The sequence below is a fragment of the Rhamphochromis longiceps genome, linkage group LG1 (genome assembly GCF_057381845.1).
Source record: "Rhamphochromis longiceps isolate RC_006_pf linkage group LG1, R_longiceps_female_GT1.1, whole genome shotgun sequence".
Lineage (NCBI taxonomy): Eukaryota > Metazoa > Chordata > Actinopteri > Cichliformes > Cichlidae > Rhamphochromis > Rhamphochromis longiceps.
Genome location: NC_140557.1, coordinates 23,800,688 through 23,825,868, shown reverse-complemented (window position 1 = coordinate 23,825,868; position 25,181 = coordinate 23,800,688). Strand labels below are relative to the sequence as shown.

Below are 25,181 nucleotides of genomic sequence, written 5' to 3'. Positions count from 1 at the left end.
AATTACATAAAGTCAGAGCAGGTGTATACTTTGTAATGTATACTTTTAATGGGCAAATGTGGATTTGCCCTTAAAAAAAAAAAAAAAAAAAAAATCAATAACAGGAGTGATAACAGCTTGCAATGCAAGTGTGAAGCTAAAAGGTTTCAGTTTTGCTGGTAATGTCAAAGAGACGCTCGTGATTTTTGAGGCCGTGGCGCTGCAGCTTTGGGAAAATATTACACTGCAAGTTGCTTTGGTTCCCTCCGATTCACATAGATGAATGGGGGCAAAATATTAGAAACACTTCTTAGTATAATCCAGTGCAATAAAACAACACCACCAGAGGGTTTGGAGCCAAATGTGATTAATAGCTGCTGTGTGTGCAACATGTAAAGGGGCAAATCTATCAATCTATCAATACATTGCAGTGCCAAAAGATCTTAAAAGTTTCTAATAGCTCCTTAAAAGGCCACGAGATATGTAATATTTTCACAACACATCTAATCTGCGTCATTATTGTCCGATACATTAGCAAATGCAATAATACAGCTAATAAATGAAAGTATATGATCTGATGACAGCCATCTCTTATAATGTTAACACGAATCATTAACTTTCACAACATGCCACTTCTGTTTGCACTGCGACCGTAAGATCTTCTTAGCTTCTTCCTGGACTAGAGCTGAGGTGATGTCCAGGTTGGATTCAAAGGGCTGTCTAGTTCAGGAGGAGAGATAGCAGAGGTATGCAGGTAAATAAGGCTGGAGAGCTGTCGCTGAAATGTGACTGCACTCTTCAATGCAACTCCAGTGACGTAGGAGACGTCGTGGCCTTGCTAGACTGCTGAATTTTTAATAGTGTGAGAAGCGTGCAGCCTCTATTCAGAGCCTCTCACTGTGCGAGTTGTGAATTCTGATGCCAGTGAATGAAATGTGTGGGAGGGAGACTCATTCAGCTTTTCCTTGCCCCCCTCCCTACCCCTAACTCAAGTACCCCAACAGATGCCGCTTAATGCCTGAAAGATTACTAGATGTAATGATGGTGATGATGTGAAATTTTTTTTTCCAAATTAAAATAAATAAATGTGCATATATAATTTCATTTAAAAAAAAAAAAAAAGGCTTTGGAGGCACGGCTGTCATTCGAGACTCAAGATTAAAGAAGAAATCTATCTAATGTGGATTATAGCAATTTTAATCAGCGCTAGCATAACTTGGTCCCAGGAGACACCAACTAACTGCATATTTGTGTAATTTTATCCATGTTTCAGAATACAAAACTGTCCAGTGCCAAAAGTTTCAAATCCCGACAGATAAAATGTCTGCATAGAAATAATCATAATTCACATAATAACAAATATTTAGTTAGTTACTTTAAATGTAGAGCCAAGTGGGCCCTTTACTTATTCTGCTTTCTTTTGAAAGTTCAGTTAATTGCTGTCACACTGTCGATCACTATTATTATTATTATTATTATTATTATTATTAAAATGCATATCCTTTGCACTGAGTTCAGGGATGAGTAAAGGTAAATAATCACGAGGAAATGTTGCAGATGTTAAATTTGCTTGTATCTGCTAGTACAATATTGCAGATTTAATCCAAAGGGGGGGAAAAGCCCATAAAAATAAATAAAGAACTCTCTCTAAATGCTGTGAGAAAGTGTATTTGTGTCTTTTTCTGATGCATTTCCTACACTATACATTACACATTTAATCCCAACAATTAAACCAGTGGTATATCAGTAAAGAGGAGGGAAAAAAGGCTATTTGGGTGGAATGTTTTTTTAATGGGACTTGTTATACCCACTAGTGCAGCATGAGGTCATCACTGAAGACGCGCTGTTTTCCAGGAAGTAACAGTTTTCCAGGAGGCCTAAGCGCAGATTTCAAGGGACAGCATTTCATGGGAGTAACAAAAACAAGCTGCTTAAAAGTAAAAATGATCAGGGAAACAAGGTGGGCTGGACTCATTTCATTAGGAATTTAGCAGGACTGCTATCATTGGCTCACACACTTTGTTTTCAGTACATTGTGGACAGGTCAGCTTTCAAAAACTCTGTTAAAGGCCTAAGTGTGATTATATACGCATGGAGGCACATACAAATAAATAAACAGCAGCTGGTGTTTGCCACTGCACACCAACATTATGTCGGCATACAAAGCATGTAGGATTGCCTTGGGCCAAACAAAGTCACTTTGCTCCTATTTTAGCAAGTTTTCATGTGCGATACATGAAAAGTGCCACTCCTGGTTTAAGAGTGCATTTAAGCTTTGGGATAATGTTTAGGAAAAACTTGAGGACAAGCTCTTCATAGACTTTCTGCCGTCACAAATCCATCCTGTATCATTTCACAAATTGTCACTGGTGACCGTTGAAAGACAATTAAAATGTGGATTTTACTAGCTTCATTCACAGTAGTTCGGGTGTGTTCCTCTACACTCTGCTAGGAAAAGATAGACAGCACAGATTTATTTAGGAACTACTTGCTTCTCTCCAAAAGAAGGAAATCAAATATCTTTACTTCTTGTTTATCACTGAGGTGAATTTTGCTTGGGAGACTGGCAGGTAGACTGGTATGTTAGATAAAGTAACACGAGTCTTGCAATTGACTGTCAGGAGCTCCACGTGCTGACACTATGAATGATATTACAGATGCAAAGTGCCAGAAGGAGTTTTCGTCACATGGTTCTTCCTTTAAGAACGAGATGAGGGGTGGAGACATTCAGAATGCATCTGCAGTTAAATACCAGCCACTTTTCCTTAAAAAAGGGGCCTGTGGAGGTTGTTAGGGTCTCCGATTAAATCCAAAGGCAAACCCAAACAAAGCTTTAGGAATTCTAGATAATCTTGTTTGGACTGGGAATGCCTTGAGAAACCCTCCGGAAGTACTGGAGAAAGGTGACAGTGATGTCTTGCAACTAAACACCACTTTTCTTAATCGGCTACAAAACCCCAGATTAATTATCAGAAAATACACAGAGCAAAACAGGCCGCAAGACAACAGCTACATAAAAACTGCTCGACTGTTCATGCAGAACTGTGATTCCGAGGTCTGGTGTTCAAAGGTACCTTTTGTAAAGTGGCTGTCTTTAAAGTGGAGCTAATGGTGGATGGCCAAAGTCAGTGCATGTGCAAGCAATCCCTGCGTTAATAAAAAGCTCAGGCTTCAGACTAATACTTGTTTCACATTTTTTCTACTCCTGGATATTTCTGACATCAAAAAGAGCTTCCTTCATACGGTCATCCCACCTACCTGACTATGAGCACCTGAATCCCTATCTATTGTTAAAATCTTCTGTTTGACAGGAGTAGCCAATCAGAAGACAGTGAGCTTAAAGGGAGGCCTGTAGGTGATGCAAAACTACTCTAGTAGAGTCCAAGGGAAAAAAAAACCCACATGGAGGTGGAAATGACCATCCTCGTTACATGTCATTTAATAGCCTATTTAGTAGGGATGTAGTCACCTTAACTCATACCTCATCTTTGAACAATGCTGCGTGCTATTTAAAGTTGTTTTTTGGTGGTTTGCTTTGTTTTTAAAGCTCTAGATTAGCTAAACCCACCTGAATACACTACACCTGCCCACCCTAATAGCCTAATAAACAAAATATGTTATTATTATTTATTAAATTATAAAATAACAACGAGCATGCACCATCATTTCTAGAAGACTTCTTAAACTAGAACTGCACCCTATAGGAGAATAACAGTGATGAGTCTCATGTCCTGAGCAATAAATTTCACAAGTCTATAATAATGGTTTCATTTTGAACACAGAGGAGACTTCATAGCTACTCAAAGAGGCCAAAGGCATCAGGGTTATGGCTGAACATGCCTGCTATTATATTTGGCCATTAGATCAAAGATACTGAAATATGCCCACACTCAAAGCCAGACTCGTTAAACACAAAAACTGGAACATCCTCATGCTGTTTTTAAATAACACGCCATGTTGGTTCTTGAATTGTGGGGTGCTCTCTGCAAAGTTTTCAGAATGCCTCCTTGGAGACTTCTTTGACAGGCTGTCAATAAGTTTGGAGCCAACGCTGATTAAAAGTTGAGTGAATGTAAACATTAAATAACGCAGATCTAGCAACTCATATAAAGGCTTTGTACGATGCATACCAATTCAAGACAGCATATTTATGCCACTGACCTCATTTTATTCCATCAAGTGATGGTTTTAGTATAAATCTTGAATCAAGCAGCTCAATATATTCTCAAGCTGCTGAGCAGATTTAATAAAAGGCTCATTGCTATAAGCTAATTTCATAATATTTAATCTACCACAAATGCCAATGAACAAAGACAAAGGGCCACATTAAAAATGCTGTAAATTGGGATATCATTCTTGATTATACAACCTGACCCACTACACCCAATTACACCTTACGTTCCCTGTTCCACTTCTTTATAGAATCTAATGGATCTACAGCTGCCAGAACCATTTACAAAACCACATAATGCGTCATTATTGTCCGATACATTAGCAAATGCAGGCCACAAGCTCTCTGCCTGAATCATTGTCTTCATTCCAGTTACACGCTTTACAATAAAAGTGGTTATGACACATAAAGTAACAAGTTACACTCTGAGTCACGCTCATGGACTTGCTTACCTTTTGAACTCTTCTTGCTTCTGGGAAGAGATTGTGCTAAAAGCCCCAGCCCCCGTGCTCTTCGTCTCATATTCTTTTAGTTTCTGCTTCAACTGCATGATCTTTAGGGATTAAATAGAACATTGATATCAGTCAGGACTTATCATGACCATGTCCGATTGTCCAAATACAAAGTAATTAGTTGTCCTGTTTGTTATTTTGTCTTACCTCTTGCCGCTGCTTCTCACAGACCACAGCATACTGGCCAATGTGACTGTCCAAGCTGACAACATTACTCTTCAGCTGTCAAGGTAAAGGTAGAGAGAAAAACGGATGGCTAATATAATGTCATTTTGTATATTCATGGTCCAAGAATCACAGCTAGGATTACAACTGGTGACCATAACACAATATGACTTGAACACTAACCGAGGACTTGATCTCCTTAGCCCTGTTGGCATACTTTAGGGTATTATGGGTGTCATCATATGATTTGGAAGAGGGGCTAACATTGGCAATCATAACCGTCCTGCAGTTGCCTCCCAAGGAGTCTTTAAGTATCCGCGTCAGCTTGCTGTCTCTGTACGGTATATGAGCCTTTTTACTCTGAAACACATGAGAAAAATCAGGGTTGGCACAAAAAGGGTTAGGTTTCTTTATAATGTAGATAGACAAGTATCCAGAAAACACAGGAAACTCTCCAAGCTTGTGCTTACTTAAAAAAATGATAATAAAAAAAGAAAAGGAACAAACTCAGAATTGAGATTTTTACTAATTAGACAAAACAACACAAAAAATAAACCTGATTGAACCTTATTTATACTTTATGCAGAGTAATAACCCTTCATGGGAATTGCCCTAGGATGCATCTCCATCTGGACACCCGCCACAAGAAAATCTTATTGACATTTCACTGTCTGGTGGGGACCAATAAACCTAAAAGGGAACAAAATTCAGCACGGAGTGTTCATTTTAGATTTGAAATCTTTCTCAGCTGGTCTGTGAACATAGCTCAAGTCTTAATAATGGCAGCAGATAAACTACAGCTGCTTAGGTGAGTCAGAGTCTCGTGAGCATTGGGACTGCAGAAAGTCACATTAAAGACGAGTTAGCAAGAGGAGTGTAAAATGGTCTCTTTTAGGGACCACAGCTGTGCCTCCACTTCTCTTTGGGAAGAAAAAAAAAGATAACATCTGGATTCAGCCATTGTTCATGTCAGGTCTTGGGAGTTTCAGGATAACCGTGCCTTTTGGGGGGGAAACAAAATCACCGTTTTAATAAGATCAGGAGTTCAAAGTTGTTCCAAAGTCAGTATCTAGAAGGTAATATGTCAGCCAAACTCCAACCGTTTGTTTTAATTTCATTATTTCATTATTATTAAGTCTGTGCAAAATGATCACCACAACTTATAGGTGAATATAAGAATCTGAACTCATCTAAACATTGCAAGTAGCTACGAAATAACACCAAATTCACATTCGCAGGATTGGAAACAAGCCAACACCTTTTACATATCAAAACAACAGGAAAGTTAGCCGAGGCTCTTCTTGTTAAAAATACAATATCCTTCAGAAAAAGTCATGGTCCAGTCACTCTATTGATCCATCTCTTTTCTTTAACACATACAAACACAGTTGAAGAAAAAGTTTGCTTACATGGGATACGTGGAGACGATCCATATCCCATATGTGGAGGTCTGTTAAAAAGGTTGTATCAAAGCAAAGTGTAATGTGTGCATAATAATGACATGAGCTGGGAGAGAAAGCTGGGGGCAGCTGTTACTTTTTGCACTTCTGATAGAGAGCTACCCATCCACTACACTTGGGTGTGCTACAAAATGGTAAAATGGTATTATAGTCATTGTTCAACAAAAGTACAGCCACATAATTAAATAAAAATCATGTGGTTCTTGCTAGGTCTTAAAACTAGCTAATAACAACCTCAGATGAACAAGAACACATGACATATTATTCACTTCACCATTATTTACTTAAAACTAAACGAAAATGCAGCAGCAGTGCGCGAAAAACAGTCCACCCTTACAGTTTCCGTATGAATTAAAACAGTAAGTAGCAGCTGGGTGCTGCCAGTCAATGCATTTGATTAAATGATCATCAGCAAATGTGAGCACCTCTCTAAAAGCAAACGTTTTACGTCTTCTTAGCAGGTGAGGTGTTTCTTAACACAATGCCAAGGAGGAAAAAATCAATAATGACATTAAAGAAGCAACTGTTGCTGCCAATCAAACTGGGAATTTCCGAACATTCCACTGAAAACACTCAAGATATTTCCCAATCACACATTTGACATGTTAACTCTGGTCAGAGACCTGACATGCATGTTAAATGTTAAAATTCATGACAGTACAATTTGAAAAAGACAATAAAATAATGCTTATTTGGAAAAGTTCCCAAGAGAAAGAATCTTCTCTCTAAAAAGAATGTGGCAGCACAATTAGGCTTGCAAAGTCCCATCTGATCACAGCGCAAGACATCTGCAACAATGTGCTTTGAATAGACTATACTAAAGTGGAAATGTTTGGCCATAATACACAGAGTCATGGCATATCAGCACAAATATTTCATACCAACTGTCCAGCATTGTTTTGTAGCCACAAGACCTGGGCGCTCTGTAGTCATTGAGTCGAACATGAACACTTCTATAAACTAAAGTATTCCTGAATCGAATGTGAGGCCACCTGTCCAATAGCTACAGCTTGGCCCAAACTGACCTTATGAGAGTTGCGCACAAATTAATGTCTGCAAACCTCAATAAACTGAAGCGACATCGTAAAAGCCAAGTGGACCGAAATTCCTCCAAAATAACGTGAGACCGATAAATTTATATAGAAAACAAGTACTTCAAGCAATTGCTGCTACAGGTGTCTCTGAGTCGCAGAAGCTAAACTACACTATACTGCCAAAAGTATTCCCTCGTCTGCCTTTACATGCATATGAACTTGAGTAACATCCTATTCTTAATCCATAAGGTTTAATATGATATGTCGGCTTAATCTTTGCAGCTACAGCTTCAACTCTTCTGGGAAGGTTTTCCACAAGGTTTAGAAATGTTTTTATTGGGAATTTACGGGACTGTTCTTCAAGAAGTACGTCTGTGAGGGGAGATAGTGATGTTGCATGCCTCCGCTCTTATTAATCTCAAAGGTGTTCTAGCAGGTTGAGGTCAGGACTCTGTGCAGTCAAGTTCTTCGACACCAAAGTCAGTCATCCATGTCTTTATTGACCTTGCTTTGTACACTGGTGCACAGTCATGTTGAAACAGACAGGGACCATCCCCGAAAAGTTCCCATAAAGTTGCGAACAAGAAATTATCCAAAATGTCTTGATGTGCTGAAGCATTACGAGTTCCTTTCATTACAACGAAATGACGTAGCCCAGTTCCTGTCCCACAGCATAATCCCTTGTCAACTTTACCAATTTTACATTTGGTAATTTACTTATCTATCAGTCTAGAGATCAAATTTGTACCACTATAGAGTCCAGTGGCGGCGTGCTTTACATCAGCGGCCCCCAACCCCCGGACCGGAATTGTTTGGTACCGGGCCGTGAGAGTTGAGGCTCGGGTGTGAAATTAATGGTTTTCAGGGTTTTTAGCGTTATTTTTTTTTTAAATCGTTAACTTGATTTCCCTGGGTCTTTTCGCGTGTGTTATGAATAAATCTTCTTTGTTATGGTACCAGTACTGGTTTTATTTTGTTGTATTTAACTGCGACACCTTAATGGCCAGTTGTGTATCTGACGGACGAAAGCCGAACCAGTTCCACACCACTGAAGTTGCAGAATTCTTACAAACCAATTCTGGTTCATCTGCTTCATTCATCAATCCGCTTTCACCCTTCTCATTCTCTGTCGCCGCCATGCTTTTTCCACCATGTGCATATCAAAACAAAGGCACTGCGCATCCGCGTTTTACCCATATTCTATTGCAATTAGGGCTGGGCCATATTATACCGTTCACGGTAATACCGGTATAATGTTAGGCAACGATAGGAAAATGAAATATCGCGATAGAGTGGGAGTAAAACGCGCATGCGCAGTGCCTTTGTTTTCATACGCACATGGCCGATTGTTGAGTGAAACAGATGAACCAGAATTGGTTTGTAAAAATGGTTTAACTTCAGTGATGTGGAACTGGTTTGGTGTTTGTCCGTCAGATACACAACAAAGCACATTTTTTTTGCAGAACATGCAAGCGGCCGTCGTTATTGTCGTAATTGTCGGACTAAGATGCTCTTAAATCTGGGAGTAATCTGGGTCCTAAACTCAGTACACTTCAGGTCAAACAAACACTGCAGCATCACTGAGAGTTAACTGTCTAAATTCTTTCATCTTTAATAAAACGATCAGCATTGCTGCTTTACCAGGTGTAACAATTCAGTTTAACTTCCAGGCATCCATGAAAACAAAATTTATTACATTTAACGGAGTTAGAAGTTAGCAGGAAGCTAGCGGAAGTTAGCTCGCTAGTTTCGCTAGTTACCTAAGCATGATATAGCATGTTCTGACTGAGAGATTTCTGAAAAGATTCAAACGTACAGCTCTGCTATCACTTCCAACATAAATGAAGGCAGGAAACTAAACAGCAGTGACGTTTGTAGGGTTACTGAAGTTGGGCTAGCTGGTATATAATGATGTGCTACGTGATCGCTAGCGACACAGCTATGTTAGCATAACATAAACAGTGAAGCTGGAGGATGAACACTAAGGTTCCTCATGGTTAGAGACAAATGCAATCGCATGGCAGGATGCTGTAAACGGACCAAACGTCAGTCAGGAGAACAACTGAGATAATCCATCCACAATACAAGGCTAGTCATTAATATACTGCAACAACATGGGAATAATCAGAATCAGAATCAGAATACTTTATTGATCCCTGGGGGAAATTATTTTTTGTTACAGTGCTCCATTTTAAACCAACATTAAGACAAGACAGAATAGAGCAGCTGCCAGAGAATTCAACATCAATGAATCAATGGTACAGAAGTGGAGGAAGCAAGAAGAATGAGTTTAATAAAGTTTGATTTATCTAACTGCTTTGTTTAGCTCAATGTGCCTTATGGTCCAAAAAATACGTACTGCACACTACAGTTTAATGTTGCAAAGCACCTCTTTTTAACTTCAGTGGATATTATATATGGTTATGCTCAGGATATGTCAGCCCATTTCTACTGGAAATGCCTTTTGGTTAAACTTTCAGCAAGGAATTTGCATTTGCACTGTTACATTTTTATAAAGCTTTAATGTACATAAAAAACAGCTGCTTGTTTAAGTGAAAATTAATGGAAGGTTGTCTTTTTGCGCTAGTAATGTTGTGGAGTATTTTGTCTCGCATCAATTATATCGTCAGTTATATCGTTATCGCAAATTTTCAAATGTATATCGTGATAAATATTTTTGGCCATATCGCCCTGCTCTAATTGCAATATTTCATTTTCTTATCATTGCCTAACATTATACGGGTATTACCGTGAATGGTAAGATATGGCCCAACCCTACTAGATCATATTTGATTATATCCTTATATCTAAAAGCTAAAAATTGACAAAGGATGCACCTTCTCTGTAATAAAAATGAAAAAAAAAAAAAAAAAAAAAAAAAAAAAAAAGCTAGGGTTGATAGTAAGGTACCCCGCTACAACATACCCTAACTGGCTCATGTCAACACTTTAATAAAGCCTAGCTTTGCCCTTCTACGAGAAATGAACTTTCAAATATATCCATATTCTACAACAGTTTCAGAAAGTCCCCTTTTCATGACCACGAAACAGTGGCCTTGTGTAGATAGAAGGCCAAGCTGGAGAGTAGGGTGCATCGTAAAATGTATCTGAATTACTTCGGACATTGCCTAGGGCAAACAACTTACAACAAAAACCTCTGTGCAACATAGCATGAAGATGACACACTGAGCAGCCCAAATGCAAGTACACACATTCTTCTCACTCAAACAAATGGCATGTCATCCCAGACACAAGTGAGGACATTCTTTCCTGTAAACAATGGCCACAACATGAATTCTTGATCTGCCAGCAGCAGACAGTGAAACACCAATAACCATGGCGACAGGATGTGAAACGAATGCTGGGCATTGTAGGCATGACTGCAACACTCAAAAATGGTGGGATGGTATGACTCTAACTGGACAGCGCCCATGAAAGGACACTGCTTTAACTCAAGTATGAAGTAACCTGTTGAAGTTGGATCACATTTCAATATGGCTGTGGTAGATCTGCACAGCGCTTCCTAAATGCATGTGGCCTGCTTACGCCTCGTCCCTTGAGACTGTGTGTAAAACGAGAACACTGCTTGACAGGTTAATGTATGCAACTGGAATGAAATAATACCCAAATACTCAGTTGACTCTGTACTTCACAGGCACTCTGTTTCATATAGAGACTATTGGTTAACTTTATGTACCTACAACCACAAAAATCTTAACATTATTTTTTTCACTTATAAATACAGAACAGCAAAGGAATAATAAGGTTAAAAGTTTGACCTTCTGAAATATATTTTATGTTCACTGTATCCGTTTCTATTTATGGAGACATCTACATATAAACCTTATAAATAAACATTATAAATAAATATACCTGTTAACACTGTTGTAGAGTCTGTTGTTGATGATTACGTAAGTGAAGTCAATAGAGCCAACTCAGAATGTAAAACTGTTGAAGTAAACTATACATGACATAAACTGCATTTTCTTTTAGTCTTGCTAGTTATTATAGTATTGTTTAAAATACTGAATTGTATTGTATTATTTATTTGTATTTACGGTTTCCAAATGAAGACATTTTTATAAATACTCCTTAATGTAACTTTTTTATACCAGTTTTTTTATACCTGGCACAATACTCGCTAAAGGTGGTAAGTCATAAAAAAAAGTATGTGTTTTCTCAGTATATTCCTCTGAAATGCTAAACCAAAGAGATGTAGATCCAGTGTTAAATGTAATGCTTGCACAAAATTTCTATTTAAAAAAAAAAAAAAAAGTTGCCAGATATCAGTTTCACAAATTAATTGTACATTTTTAAACAAAACTAATGAAATACTCTTAGTGGTTCTAGTTTAGAGAAGTCTATTAGCACACCTTCATTTTGTACACTATATACTTAGTTGTACACACTTCAATGGGTTAGTGTTATCTGTAAGTTAAAACAGCATTTAACATTAGTTACGTTCGTCTGTGACTGTTGCACCAACTACGTCGTTTTGTGAACGTTTCAACTTTTTGTGCCTCTGAACACATAATGCTTAACTTTGTTATAGTGAAGAGGGAAACTTAGCACCCATAAACTATAAATAACAAAAAAGCCTGTAAAAACGAACAAATAAAAAACATTAGCTTGCATGCTATCCTAAGCATAATTGTTAATGCTGGTATAGCTCACTTAAGTTGAAAATTGTTCAGTAGTTCCTCTCTTTCCCAAGCTCAAAGGTCTCAATCCTGTGTCCTGCGCCACATGCACCATTTGTTAGGCGGTATTAATTTCTTTGTTTAGTGTCAGAATAAGCTACTATTAAACTGATTTGTAACAAATAAAGTTAGGATTCAATGTGGCCCATACAGCTTTATACTTACACCATGGGCTGTGGCATATTATATTGTCCACAGTAATACCAGTATAAACTTTATGCGATATAAAAATGCCATATCTCAATATCATTGCTATGGCAACACCATGCCTTTACAACAGCCTCCAAAGCAGCACAATACTTGCTAAAGGTGGAAACAGCAAACTTGTTTCACCACTTGAGACAAAAATGCTGTCCAGTACAACCAGGTTCTGAAAGAGGAGATACTCAGAGGTAGGGATGTGCTACCCAGATGTAAACAAATGACTGCACCCGAGGGCTCGTTAGCTGTAGTGCATATAACGGGAAGAGCAAACGGTGGATGGAAATTACTAATGCAGTTATATGGTGGGAAAAGCAGGGCGTTAAGCAGCTGGTTAAAAAGCTCAACCCTGGAGACAACATCCCAGGTAGAAAATTATTTTCTGTTTTATTATGCAACAATATTCTTCAGCTCCAGAGTTACATGGTTATTAAGTTACTCTAATTATTGTTAAACTCAAGTGTTAAGTTGTCCTTTTATACTTGCTTCAAATTCGCAGGGAAAACACTACTTAGAATACTTTTGTGCTTATATTTGACTTATGTTGTGTTACTGGATGTAATAGTATTGCTGGTACCTTGTTTCAATAAATTTACACTTTAAAATAATGCCACACTATTAAGCATTATTAAGGTATTAGCAAGTGGTTAATTCATCATTTAAATAGCATTACTCCTCCTCAGTATGCCATTTGTGAATACAGATATATTATTATGACTATGCTTATGATTATTACTAGCAGTGATATAGTAGCAGTGATAGCTGTACATGGTGCAACAGTATCAGATGGATAAACATATCTGTATTTATAAATGGAATACTAAGGAGGAGTAATGATATATAAATGATGAATTAAGCACTTGTTAATACCGTACTAATACCTTTCTAATGCTTAATAGTGTGACATCATAATAAGAATATAACAAGTGCTACCGAGACTTCTTATTTTGAAGCGTGAATTTATTGAAACAAAGGTACCAGCAGCAGCATTATAGCCTGTGATTAATGACAGCTCATCGGAAAATAGTGATGTGTCGGTCGCGAACGAAATGGCTCTTGGAGCCGGATCTTTGACGTGAACGATGCGAGCCGGCTCCTTATCGCGAGCCATGGGTTTTTCTTTTCTTTTCTTTCTCTCACCCTCTCTCTCACAATTTTTTTCCGCTTCACTCCGCACGCGAGCCTTGTGCTTTGCGCTGGGAAGAGGGGGGAGGGGCGGTAGTTACACTTGCAGTAGCACAGGAACCAGTGTTGGGTGTAACGCGTTGTAATTAAATTAATTTTCCACTGAAAAAGTAGAGTAACTGATTACTGTTCATTTTTAGGTATTTTAATTACAGTTACTTACAATGTACTTGCGTTACATTGTAAAATAATTAAACTCGCTGAAAATCATTATTTAATTTCAATAATTTATCTTCTAAACGTAGAAGTAAACTCTGCCGCTTTAACATCGCTGTATTACAGCTGTACGTCATTTCGCGCCAGTTTGCTGCATAGTCGTATTCTAAAGCAGAAGATGTCGGACTCGGCTGAAGCGAGTGGCTGTTTTACAGTGGGGCAAAAAAGTATTTAGTCAGCCACCGATTGTGCAAGTTCCCCCACCTAAAATGATGACAGAGGTCAGTAATTTGCACCAGAGGTACACTTCAACTGTGAGAGACAGAATGTTAAAAAAAAAAATCCATGAATCCACATGGTAGGATTTGTAAAGAATTTATTCGTAAATCAGGGTGGAAAATAAGTATTTGGTCAATAACAAAAATACAACTCAATACTTTGTAACATAACCTTTGTTGGCAATAACAGAGGTCAAACGTTTACTATAGGTCTTTACCAGGTTTGCACACACAGTAGCTGGTATTTTGGCCCATTCCTCCATGCAGATCTTCTCGAGAGCAGTGATGTTTTGGGGCTGTCGCCGAGCAACACGGACTTTCAACTCCCGCCACAGATTTTCTATGGGGTTGAGGTCTGGAGACTGGCTAGGCCACTCCAGGACTTTCAAATGCTTCTTACGGAGCCACTCCTTTGTTGCCCAGGCGGTGTGTTTTGGATCATTGTCATGTTGGAAGACCCAGCCTCGTTTCATCTTCAAAGTTCTCACTGATGGAAGGAGGTTTTGGCTCAAAATCTCACGATACATGGCCCCATTCATTCTGTCCTTAACACGGATCAGTCGTCCTGTCCCCTTGGCAGAAAAACAGCCCCATAGCATGATGTTTCCACCCCCATGCTTCACAGTAGGTATGGTGTTCTTGGGATGCAACTCAGTATTCTTCGTCCTCCAAACACGACGAGTTGAGTTTATACCAAAAAGTTCTACTTCAGTTTCATCTGACCACATGACATTCTCCCAATCCTCTGCTGTATCATCCATGTGCTCTCTGGCAAACTTCAGACGGGCCTGGACATGCACTGGCTTCAGCAGCGGAACACGTCTGGCACTGCGGGATTTGATTCCCTGCCGTTGTAGTGTGTTACTGATGGTGACCTTTGTTACTTTGGTCCCAGCTCTCTGCAGGTCATTCACCAGGTCCCCCCGTGTGGTTCTGGGATCTTTGCTCACCGTTCTCATGATCATTTTGACCCCACGGGATGAGATCTTGCGTGGAGCCCCAGATCGAGGGAGATTATCAGTGGTCTTGTATGTCTTCCATTTTCTGATGATTGCTCCCACAGTTGATTTTTTCACACCAAGCTGCTTGCCTATTGTAGATTCACTCTTCCCAGTCTGGTGCAGGTCTACAATACTTTTCCTGGTGTCCTTCGAAAGCTCTTTGGTCTTGGCCATGGCGGAGTTTGGAGTCTGACTGTTTGAGGCTGTGGACAGGTGTCTTTTATACAGATGATGAGTTCAAACAGGTGCCATTCACACAGGTAACGAGTGGGGGACAGAAAAGCTTCTTACAGAAGACGTTACAGGTCTGTGAGAGCCAGAGATTTTCCTTGTTTGAGGTGACCAAATACTTATTTTCCACCCTGATTTACGAATAAATTCTTTACAAATCCTACCATGTGGATTCATGGATTTTTTTTTTCACATTCTGTCTCTCACAGTTGAAGTGTACCTCTGGTGCAAATTACTGACCTCTGTCATCATTTTAAGTGGGGGAACTTGCACAATCGGTGGCTGACTAAATACTTTTTTGCCCCACTGTATGAAATGGAAATATTCACGTCACTTCACTTTTCTAAAACAAGCAGACAAGAACATTACAGTAATATGTAAACTATGTCCTGGGGAGAAAAAACTATCGGCCGCTGTCAATAGCACGAGTAATCTACTGAAGCACCTGACACGGCAGCACAGACAAACCCTTCTGAGTGATTCTTGTTCATCATCCATGGATAACACCGCGGCAACTCCTGCTAAGCAGGCAAAAGTTTTTACTTCAGCAGCACAGAAAGTGTCTGAAGGTGAGCTTAAAAAAAAAAGATTGCAGAAGAGATGCTACCGCTGTGTACTGTAGAGTCTCCGTCTTTTAGGTGCATATTAAACAAAATACCTGTGTGTGGCAAAAAAGTAGCACTGCCCGATCGAAAAACGTTTTCTACTTACTTAGATAAGTGTTATGCTGACATGGAAATGGAGCTTAAAGGGACATTCGAGAGTTTGGAATATATTTCCAAACTGCTGACATTTGGACCAACCATAACAAAAGTTTTCTCGGAATGAGGGCACATTGGATTGATCCTTCTACTTTTGTATGAGGACATGCAGCGCTAGCATGTAAAAGAGTTTGAGGGAGACACACATGTCATCTGCAATGAAATTGAGCAAGTACATTCGGCTTATGGACTGAACTCTAATTTTATCAAAGCTTTTAGAATGTTCAAAAAATCAGACTCTGATGAGGAATCCGAAGAAGATGAAGAGCAGACCCTCTCCACAGAATCTGAAGGACAGTTTTCTCTCCCTCCACACTTAAGGTGTGCATCATACACACTGAACTTAATTTTTCATGATGTTGAGAAATGGCTTCAAGCAAATGAGGCAAAATTCATCTACAGAAGTGCAACTTCAAAGTGTTCTGCAATGTGGACAAAAGCAAACTGTTCTTCTGTTGCTTCAGAGTTAGTAGATAATTTTTTCAAGAAAAAACTCATAGTAACTGTTTCAATATATATATATATATATATATATATATATATATATATATATATATATATATATATATATATATATATATATATATATAAGATGAACAGGCACATGGGTCAATACATGAGCGGGACACAGAAAGGAATTGGCAAGAATACCAGAGGCGCAAAACACCAGCTACTGGTAGACAGAACAATCAGCCGAGACTGCAAGACCAGACTGACCAACCTGTGCACTGCCTGGATTGATTACAAGAAGGCCTATGACTCAATGCCCCACAGCTGGATACTGGAATGCCTAGAATTGTACAAGATCAATGGGACCCTAAGAGCCTTCATCAGGAACTCAATGGGGATGTGGCGTACAACACTAGAGGCCAACTCCAAGCCCATAGCACAAGTCACCATCAAGTGCGGGATCTACCAAGGAGATGCTCTGTCCCCACTGCTGTTCTGCATAGGCCTGAACCCCCTCAGTGAGATCATTAACAAGACTGGCTACGGATACCGACTACGGAACGGAGCAGTTGTCAGCCACCTCCTGTACATGGATGACATCAAGCTGTATGCCAAGAGTGAACGAGACATCGATTCACTGATCCACACTACCAGGCTATACAGCAATGACATTGGAATGTCGTTCGGACTGGAGAAGTGTAGTCGGATGGTAACAAAGAGAGGGAAGGTAGTCAGAACTGAGGGGATTGAACTACCAGAAGGCAACATTGCAGACATAGAGGACAGTTACAAGTACTTGGGGATCCCACAGGCGAATGGGAACCATGAAGAGGCCGCTAGAAAAGCTGCAACCACCAAGTACCTGCAGAGGGTCAGGCAAGTCCTGAGGAGTCAGCTGAATGGTAAGAACAAGATCCGGGCCATCAACACGTACGCCCTGCCCGTGATCAGGTACCCTGCTGGGGTAATAGGCTGGCCAAAGGAGGAGATAGAAGCCACTGACATAAAGACAAGAAAGCTCCTTACCATGCATGGAGGGTTTCACCCCAAATCCAGCACCCTGAGGCTGTACGCTAAGCGGAAGGAAGGGGGCCGGGGACTGGTGAGTGTCAGCACCACAGTCCAGGATGAGACAAGGAACATCCAAGAATACATTGGGAAGATGGCCCCAACTGACCGAGTGCTCAGTGAATACCTCAGGCAGCAGAAACCCAAGAAAGAGGAGGGAGACGAGGAACCATCATGGAAGGACAGGCCCCTGCACGGTATGTACCACCGGCAGATAGAGGAGGTGGCTGATATCCAGAAATCCTACCAGTGGCTGGACAAAGCTGGACTGAAAGACAGCACAGAGGCACTAATCATGGCAGCACAAGAACAAGCTCTGAGCACAAGATCCATAGAGGCTGGGGTCTATCACACCAGGCAAGACCCCAGGTGCAGGCTGTGTAAAGATGCCCCAGAGACAATCCAGCACATAACAGCAGGGTGCAAGATGCTAGCAGGCAAGGCATACATGGAACGCCATAAACAAGTGGCCGGCATAGTGTACAGGAACATCTGTGCCGAGTATAACCTGGAAGTCCCGAGGTCAAAATGGGAGATGCCCCCAAGGGTGGTGGAGAATGACCGAGCTAAGATCCTGTGGGACTTCCAGATACAGACGGACAAAATGGTGGTGGCTAACCAACCGGACATAGTGGTGGTAGACAAACAGAAGAAGACGGCCGTAGTGATCGATGTAGCGGTTCCGAATGACAGCAATATCAGGAAGAAGGAACACGAGAAGCTGGAGAAATACCAAGGGCTCAGAGAAGAGCTCGAGAGGATGTGGAGGGTGAAGGTAACTGTGGTCCCCGTGGTAATCGGAGCACTAGGTGCGGTGACTCCCAAGCTAGGCGAGTGGCTCCAGCAGATCCCGGGAACAACATCAGAGATCTCTGTCCAGAAGAGCGCAGTCCTGGGAACAGCTAAGATACTGCGCAGGACCCTCAAGCTCCCAGGCCTCTGGTAGAGGACCCGAGCTTGAAGGATAAACCGCCCGCAGGGGCGTGCTGGGTGTTTTTTTTTTTTTTATATATATGTGGCCTTACCCTAAAATAAATTTTTGTTTTATTTATCATGCTCTTATGTGAAGTGTCTGACGTATTTTTGTCTCATAGGTGATCAAGGTGCGCTTTTCCTCAATGATGGACAATAAAGAAGCTCTCCTGGCTGCAGTCACTTTACCTAAATTTAAGTTACGCTGGATCAGAGAAGAAGAGAAAAAAGACATGGTTAGGGCAATGCTTACTACAGAGTGCCGTGGGTTGTCTCTTGAAGGACAACAACCTGCTCAAGATCACAAGAACCCTGCTGACTCCACTGATGACTTTTTTTCATTTGAGGAGGGCGACTGTATCTACTCTGCTGAAACAGAGGTGATGGAATATTTGAAATCTGCTGGGTCTGAGCTGGGTGTTCTTAGCCAGTTTCCCAGGATTAAGGACATTTCACTGAGGTACAACACAGCCACAACATCAAGCGCACCAGTCGAAAGGCTTTTTAGCCTCAGCAATCTTGTGCTTACACCCAGAAGGAACAGACTGTCAAGTGAACGCTTTGAGAGACTTACATTAATGAGATAAAACAAGTTTTTCAAAAACGAGACAACTAAGTAGTACAAAAAGGTTTTTGGAAAACGTGAGTGCATACAGCATGCAGGAAATATGGTGCTCATTGGTTTGAGGAAGTTTCAGAGGAATTCTGTTTGTTAACCAAAGGTCAGAGTTAACTTCACTTTGTTGAAACACATGACATGATTACATACATTATGTATGAATATGTTACTCATTGCTTTGAAAATTAAAACATTTTAATGTTTACAGCGTGATACATGTCATGTTTAACATTTGTTAGGTTAAGCTTTTTTGTTATTCAGATATGTTGCTAAAGAAAGTTACATTTCTTACCAAAAAATGTAATTATTAAAGAATGTTTTTTTTTTATAGAATGTAATAAAGATGATTCAGAAAGCTAAAAGGCTAAACTATTTCATATTGACTCGTATGTTTTTGAAAAAAAATAATTTATTATTTAAAGAGTTTAATTTCTATTGTTTGTCCACTCAAGGTTTATAGGGATTTTAAGAAGTATTTAGTTAAATTACTTATTGAGTAATTAAGTTACTTTTCAGACACAGTAATTAGATAATCAATATTGTATTTAACATACTTAAGTAATTAATTACTTTTGTATTTAACATACTTAAGTAATTAATTACTTTTTTAAAGTAACTTATCCAACACTGACAGGAACAGAGCGGGAGGGAAAGAGAGAGAAAGAGAGCCAGGGTCAACAACGTCACATTATGCTGGGCTTACACTGTGCGATTTTTGGCCCATTTTGAGCCGATTTTTGAGTCGTGCGACCGTTTTGGCGATCGGCCCGATTTTAGCCTTCATTGTGCGTCGTGTAGCATACGTGGGGTAACGAGAAGCGATTAACACCTCACGACCAGCTCCCGATCATCAATCGCTTGGTTGTGAGGATTTCAAACCTGTTTGAAATCCTTGCAACCGTCGTGAGCGTGTCACCGCAGTTTCTCACACAAATGTCAGTGAAAAAGACGGCGCAGCACAGCAGTGCAGCGTGTGATCTGGACACAAGCGATGGAGGCACAACTTGTAGAACTTTGGAAAGCTCATCCGAGCCTTTTCGATGTGGCCTCACAAAATTATCACGACCACAACAACCGTGAAAATAGTTGGATCTACATTGCTGCTCAATCACAGCTGCCTGATCAATGTTTTTCATTAGCAATTTAGCAAAGTTGATGGTGGTGGTGTGCGTGTCTGTGTGAGTGAAAGACAGAGAGGGAGAGCGAGCGACAGCATTTCTGTTATAACCTTCATTTTATGTACGCACAGTGTGAGCACTCAGGTCGCATCAGAGCATCGGGTCGTATAGTGTGAGACCCTGCATCGTGACCTATGAACTTCTAACCCCTGCGAGTCAATCGTACAGTTTGAGCAGGAGCTGAATCACGCGACTGGGGGGGAAAAAAAAAAAAAAAAAAAAAAAAAAAAAAAAAAAATCGCACAGTGTCTGCCCAGCATTAGAAAGGTATAGTGATGATCCACAACTATTTTCAGTTGCGGATGATATTTAATTGTGTTGTGGTTTGCAGTGTTTTGTGTTATTTCACTTTAAATTTGTTTAAAAGGAAAAAGCTGAAAATTTAAATAGTAATAGAAATGTGAATAGTTGTTTTTTGTAATATTACATTTTATGTGGAGTGAATAAATAAAAGTATAATTACTTTTGGCCCCTAGAGACAAAACACAAAAACTCCAAAACACGTAAAAACTCAGAAGAACGTGAAAACAATATACATATGCTTTCAATTGTGTAATATAAGTGATCTAGGTAGCTCTGTTTTGGAAGTTCAGTTAACGCAATAAATGTGTTTTGGAGTTTGTACGTGCTTTGTCTCTTGGGGCCACCGCATATATTTATATATAAACATATCTAAATAAATCCACTCTTTTTTTACATTAGTAATTCCTTTTGTGCATAATTTTATATTGTTGTTAATAATAAATTAATTAAAGCAACAAAACAACCTGAAGAGCCGGTTCGGAGCCGAAAGAGCCGGTTCTCTAAAAAAAAAATCCCATCACTAGAGGCGAGGCCGAGTAACGTTGCGTAGAGACAAAAGTGGACGAAAGAGAGGCAAACTTGCGGCTCCACAAGTATAATTATAACGTAACATATACTATATCGATATAAACAATATTGTCACATCTTATATCTCGTATGAAAATATATCGATATTTTTAAAAAACTCGATATATCGCCCAGCCCTATTAGTAATGTTAATAAACATATATATAGAGCCTATATATATATAACCTAAAAGGCTAGTAAGGTAAGATAAGAAATGTATACTTTATCTTAAAATTTGGAAATTATTTTCTTTAAAAAAAATAAAAATTAAACAATCCTAAATCTAATATCTAATATAATTGGCATTAAAAGGCTGTTTTATGGCCTGTATAGATTTTTGGGTTTGAGAATTGAGGTCAAAAATGTCTCCTTTTATAACAAACATATTCAACCCTTGTACTCTGCAATATGGCAGCCGCTTAAGCCGAGACGTGTACAATGAGTTGAGCATACTTATAGTTAAGGGTTCTGTTTACTGCAATATTACAGTTTTAAAACATCAGGTGCTGCCTTATAGTAACCATCCAAACCTTTTATTTGCCAGTTAGGAAACAATATTATCAACTCATTGTTTTTTTTTAATGTTACTAAGTTTTTTTTAAGCTTTTTAAAAGGTTTTAAATGGCTCTCAGAAACAGCTGTGATTGTAAAGTAGTCCCTTGTACATTCACTTTCACTCACCTTTGGGTCAGCAAGAGCATTGATGACATTTCCCAGGGCGAGGAGTGAACGGTTGATGTTAGCGCCTTCTCGTAAGCGTGCCCCTTTAGCGTTGGTGGCACTGGCTCTCTCTGAGCCTGCCAAGTCAATCAGGCTCATTTTGGCAACACATACATTATGATTGAGGCTGGCAGTTTTGTCCTGCTGTCTCAAATATATCTGGAGGAAAACAATAGAACAAAGTTCATTCAAGGTTATCAAAAACTAAAGTCTGATACACTGTTACATGATTGGAGCGATAAGGAGTCTTTAAAAAAACGTAACTTTTCTATTTATATTTAACATTAGTATTTATATCTTAATTTATTGATGATTTCTGGTCATTTAGCTTACCTGAAATACAGCATGGGAACGAGAAGAGGTGGCGTTCATATCAGTCGGGTGCTGTGTCCTGTTTCGATTGCCAGAATCCAAAGCCTCGAGAATCTGCTCTGCAGATTTGGGCTGTCAGTAAAAACAAAAACAAAGACGTGAACATACACAGGACGCCACACAGGGAAAAATAACTTGCAGTGCACTGCCATCAAAATACATTTCGCACAGCAGCAATTATGATACGATAATTAAGTGAAACGCAGTCTAATACTGCAAGATAATCTGTGATACATCATATCTGCCCCTGACAAAATAAAACATACACCTAAACATGCTTTTATTCAGACATTTACATTTTTTCCCACGTGTTTCTGTGCAATATCATTATTTCTCAGTCTTAATAATGAGGCAATTCATTTAATTAGCTTCGTGATTTGCTTTCCCCTGCCTTTATCCCCTGTGAGTTCCTTCTTCTGCAACATGAGTTAAATTCCTCATTCATTTGATAAGCACCATCTCAAGTAGTCATGAAGTAGTGATTCTGGTTAGTCACATTGGCAGAGGAATCTATTTAAAGAACCAGCCTGCTCAAATAAAAATATATAAAATATATTATGGTATATAATATTATGTGTAACACAATGTAATAATTATACATTACAAGAACAAGTGCTATGATATATTTCCCTATATGGAACCGCCACTGAGCAATTCTGGAGAACAATTTTAATGAAAGCAGTAGTTTTACTGATTTGCAAGTTTCTGGTTAAATGGAAAGATAGTTGAACAAACAGAAGTTAATCTTTACAACTGCTGACATCACAAAGTGCAAATTTAAATTTGTTTTCTCCCATATTTATTTCATTTAAAAAAAAAAAAAAAAAAAGACAATTATTACTATAAAAATTTGCATTTCCTGCGAAAATGCAGCGTGGATGCTTTAAAGCTGAAGCTGTATGCAAAAACTAGCTGAAAAAGCTGAAAAGTTGCAGAAATTGTAAAAACTTTGCAGAAGCAAAGGAACTTTGCTAAAATGTAATAACTTAGCAGAACTGCAATATCTTAGAGGAAACATAATACTTGGCAGAAATGCAATAGCATAGCAGAACTTAGCAGAAATATTGTAACTTACCAGAAACATGATAACTTCTCAAAAATACAAGAATTTAGGAGAAATAGTATAAGATAACAGAAAGAATATATTTAGCCAAAAATACTTGAACATTACAGAAACACTATGATTTAGAAAAATAGTACAACATAGCAGAAATACTGTGATTTACCAGAGACACTGTGATGAAGTATGAATATTGTAATTTTAAATTAATACTATGTTTTAGCACAAATACTATAATTTGACAGAAATACTATCATTTGGCAGAAATACTATGTTTCAGCACAAATACTCTGGTTTAGCAAAAATATTATAACATAGCAGAAATACAATTATATAGCAGAAATGCTATATTTAGAAAGAAAAATATAATATAGTAGAAATAGTATGATTTATCAGAAATACTGTAATCAGCACATATACTGTAACATGACAGAAATTCCTCCACTTAGTAGTAATACTATAACATAACACAAATGTTATGATTTGGCACAAAAACCATGATTTGGCAAAAATACTATGATTTAGCAGAAATACTATGATTGAGCAGAAGTACTAAGATGTAGTACAAGTACTTTGATTTAACAGAAATACAATTATGGAGGAGTAATACTTTAAAGTGGGAGAAATATTGATACACACACACACACACACACACACACACACGCACATACACAGAGCCTAAAGGGAACAGTATTTGTGCCATGGAGTGTTAACAAGAATGTGAGGTCCATATTAGAAAAGCTGGTAAAATCATAAAAGTTTGCAGAATACTGTAAAAGGCTTTCTCTCTCTCTCTCTCTCTCTCTGTGTGTCTCACACACACACAAACGGCGAGAGAAGCAAGTTTCTAGGTCAGTCAAGCAGACTGGGAGCAGCTAAATTTGAATCCACCAATCAGAGAGGCTGTGTACTTTTTCCCGCCAAAACAGGTGCACACACGCGGCACACAGACAGGATTTTTGTAGTCTATTTCTCATAGTGAGGACTCCCCTCAAACAAATGACCATAATTTCCTAACCGTAGGGGCTAGAACGGTCATTCTTACACGGTTTTGTTCAGAAGAGATGGGGGAATCTTCAAGTGTTGACAATTTATCATTAAAATATGGATTTTTAGAGATACATGACATGGATGACTTGTTGGCTTAGAAGCCACGAAGGCCCCAATATGCAAATTTGAAGGCCTCAACCCACATATATGATTGGCTGGCTGGGAAGCAGTCCAGGCCCTGATTTGTAAATTTGAATGTCTCATCCCTAAGATATGATTGGCTGGCTGGGAAGCCGTGCAGGCCCTGATATGTAAATTTGAATGTCTCAAGCCTCACAGAGGATTGGCTGCCTGGGGACCTGGCAGTAATATATAGAAATAGTATGATTAAGCATAAATACTACATTTAATAGAAATACTATGTTTTAGCACAAATACTATAAAAAGCAGAAATACTATATTAAGCACAAATCCTATAAAAAGCACAAATCCTATATTAAGCACAAATCTTATAAAAAGCAGAAATACTATATTAAGCAATATAAATATCCTATAAAAATCCTTTAAAAAGCAAAAATACTGTACTATGATTTGGTAGAAAAACTATAATTAATCAGAAATACTATATTTGGCAGAAATACTATATTTAGCACAAATCTTATAAAATAGCAGAAATAGTACGGTAATAACTTAAACAGAAAAATTGGAAAAGCAAAATGGACAGCTGAAAAAATGCTGAACATGCTGAGGGTCCCTCAAATATACTTGTTAAATGAAAAAAATCGGCAAAAAATATATATAACAGCCACACAATCAGAAATATGGACACATATGGAAACACACATGCACAGAGAGAGACACACACAAGATCCAATTCAGTCAACCAGCCTAAATATATTGAATTTGAATCTTAAAATGAGATCATCACATTAAAAGTCTTTCTCTCTCTCTCTCTCTGTCACCCACACACATACACATACACACACACGCCATTTAACATGTTATTTAACGTTTATCTTGTCTGGACATGTCAACAAAAATATTCAACA

At 38.8% G+C, this 25,181-nt stretch overlaps 1 protein-coding gene across 3 annotated transcripts in view; it reads right to left on the bottom strand.

The window, feature by feature from the left end:
• The window catches only part of kif18a (kinesin family member 18A), a 44,331-nt gene that overhangs the window by 12,723 nt on the left and 6,427 nt on the right, over nt 1-25,181 (bottom strand). For all 3 annotated transcript variants that reach the window (XM_085402729.1, XM_085402727.1, XM_085402728.1), the window contains exons 5-9: nt 22,044-22,154; nt 21,672-21,869; nt 5,011-5,187; nt 4,810-4,884; nt 4,603-4,703 (exon numbers count right to left, since the gene is read on the bottom strand). In XM_085402729.1, coding sequence (XP_085258855.1) covers nt 4,603-4,703; nt 4,810-4,884; nt 5,011-5,187; nt 21,672-21,869; nt 22,044-22,154 — 662 coding nt within the window. The remainder of the gene's footprint in view (nt 1-4,602; nt 4,704-4,809; nt 4,885-5,010; nt 5,188-21,671; nt 21,870-22,043; nt 22,155-25,181) is intronic.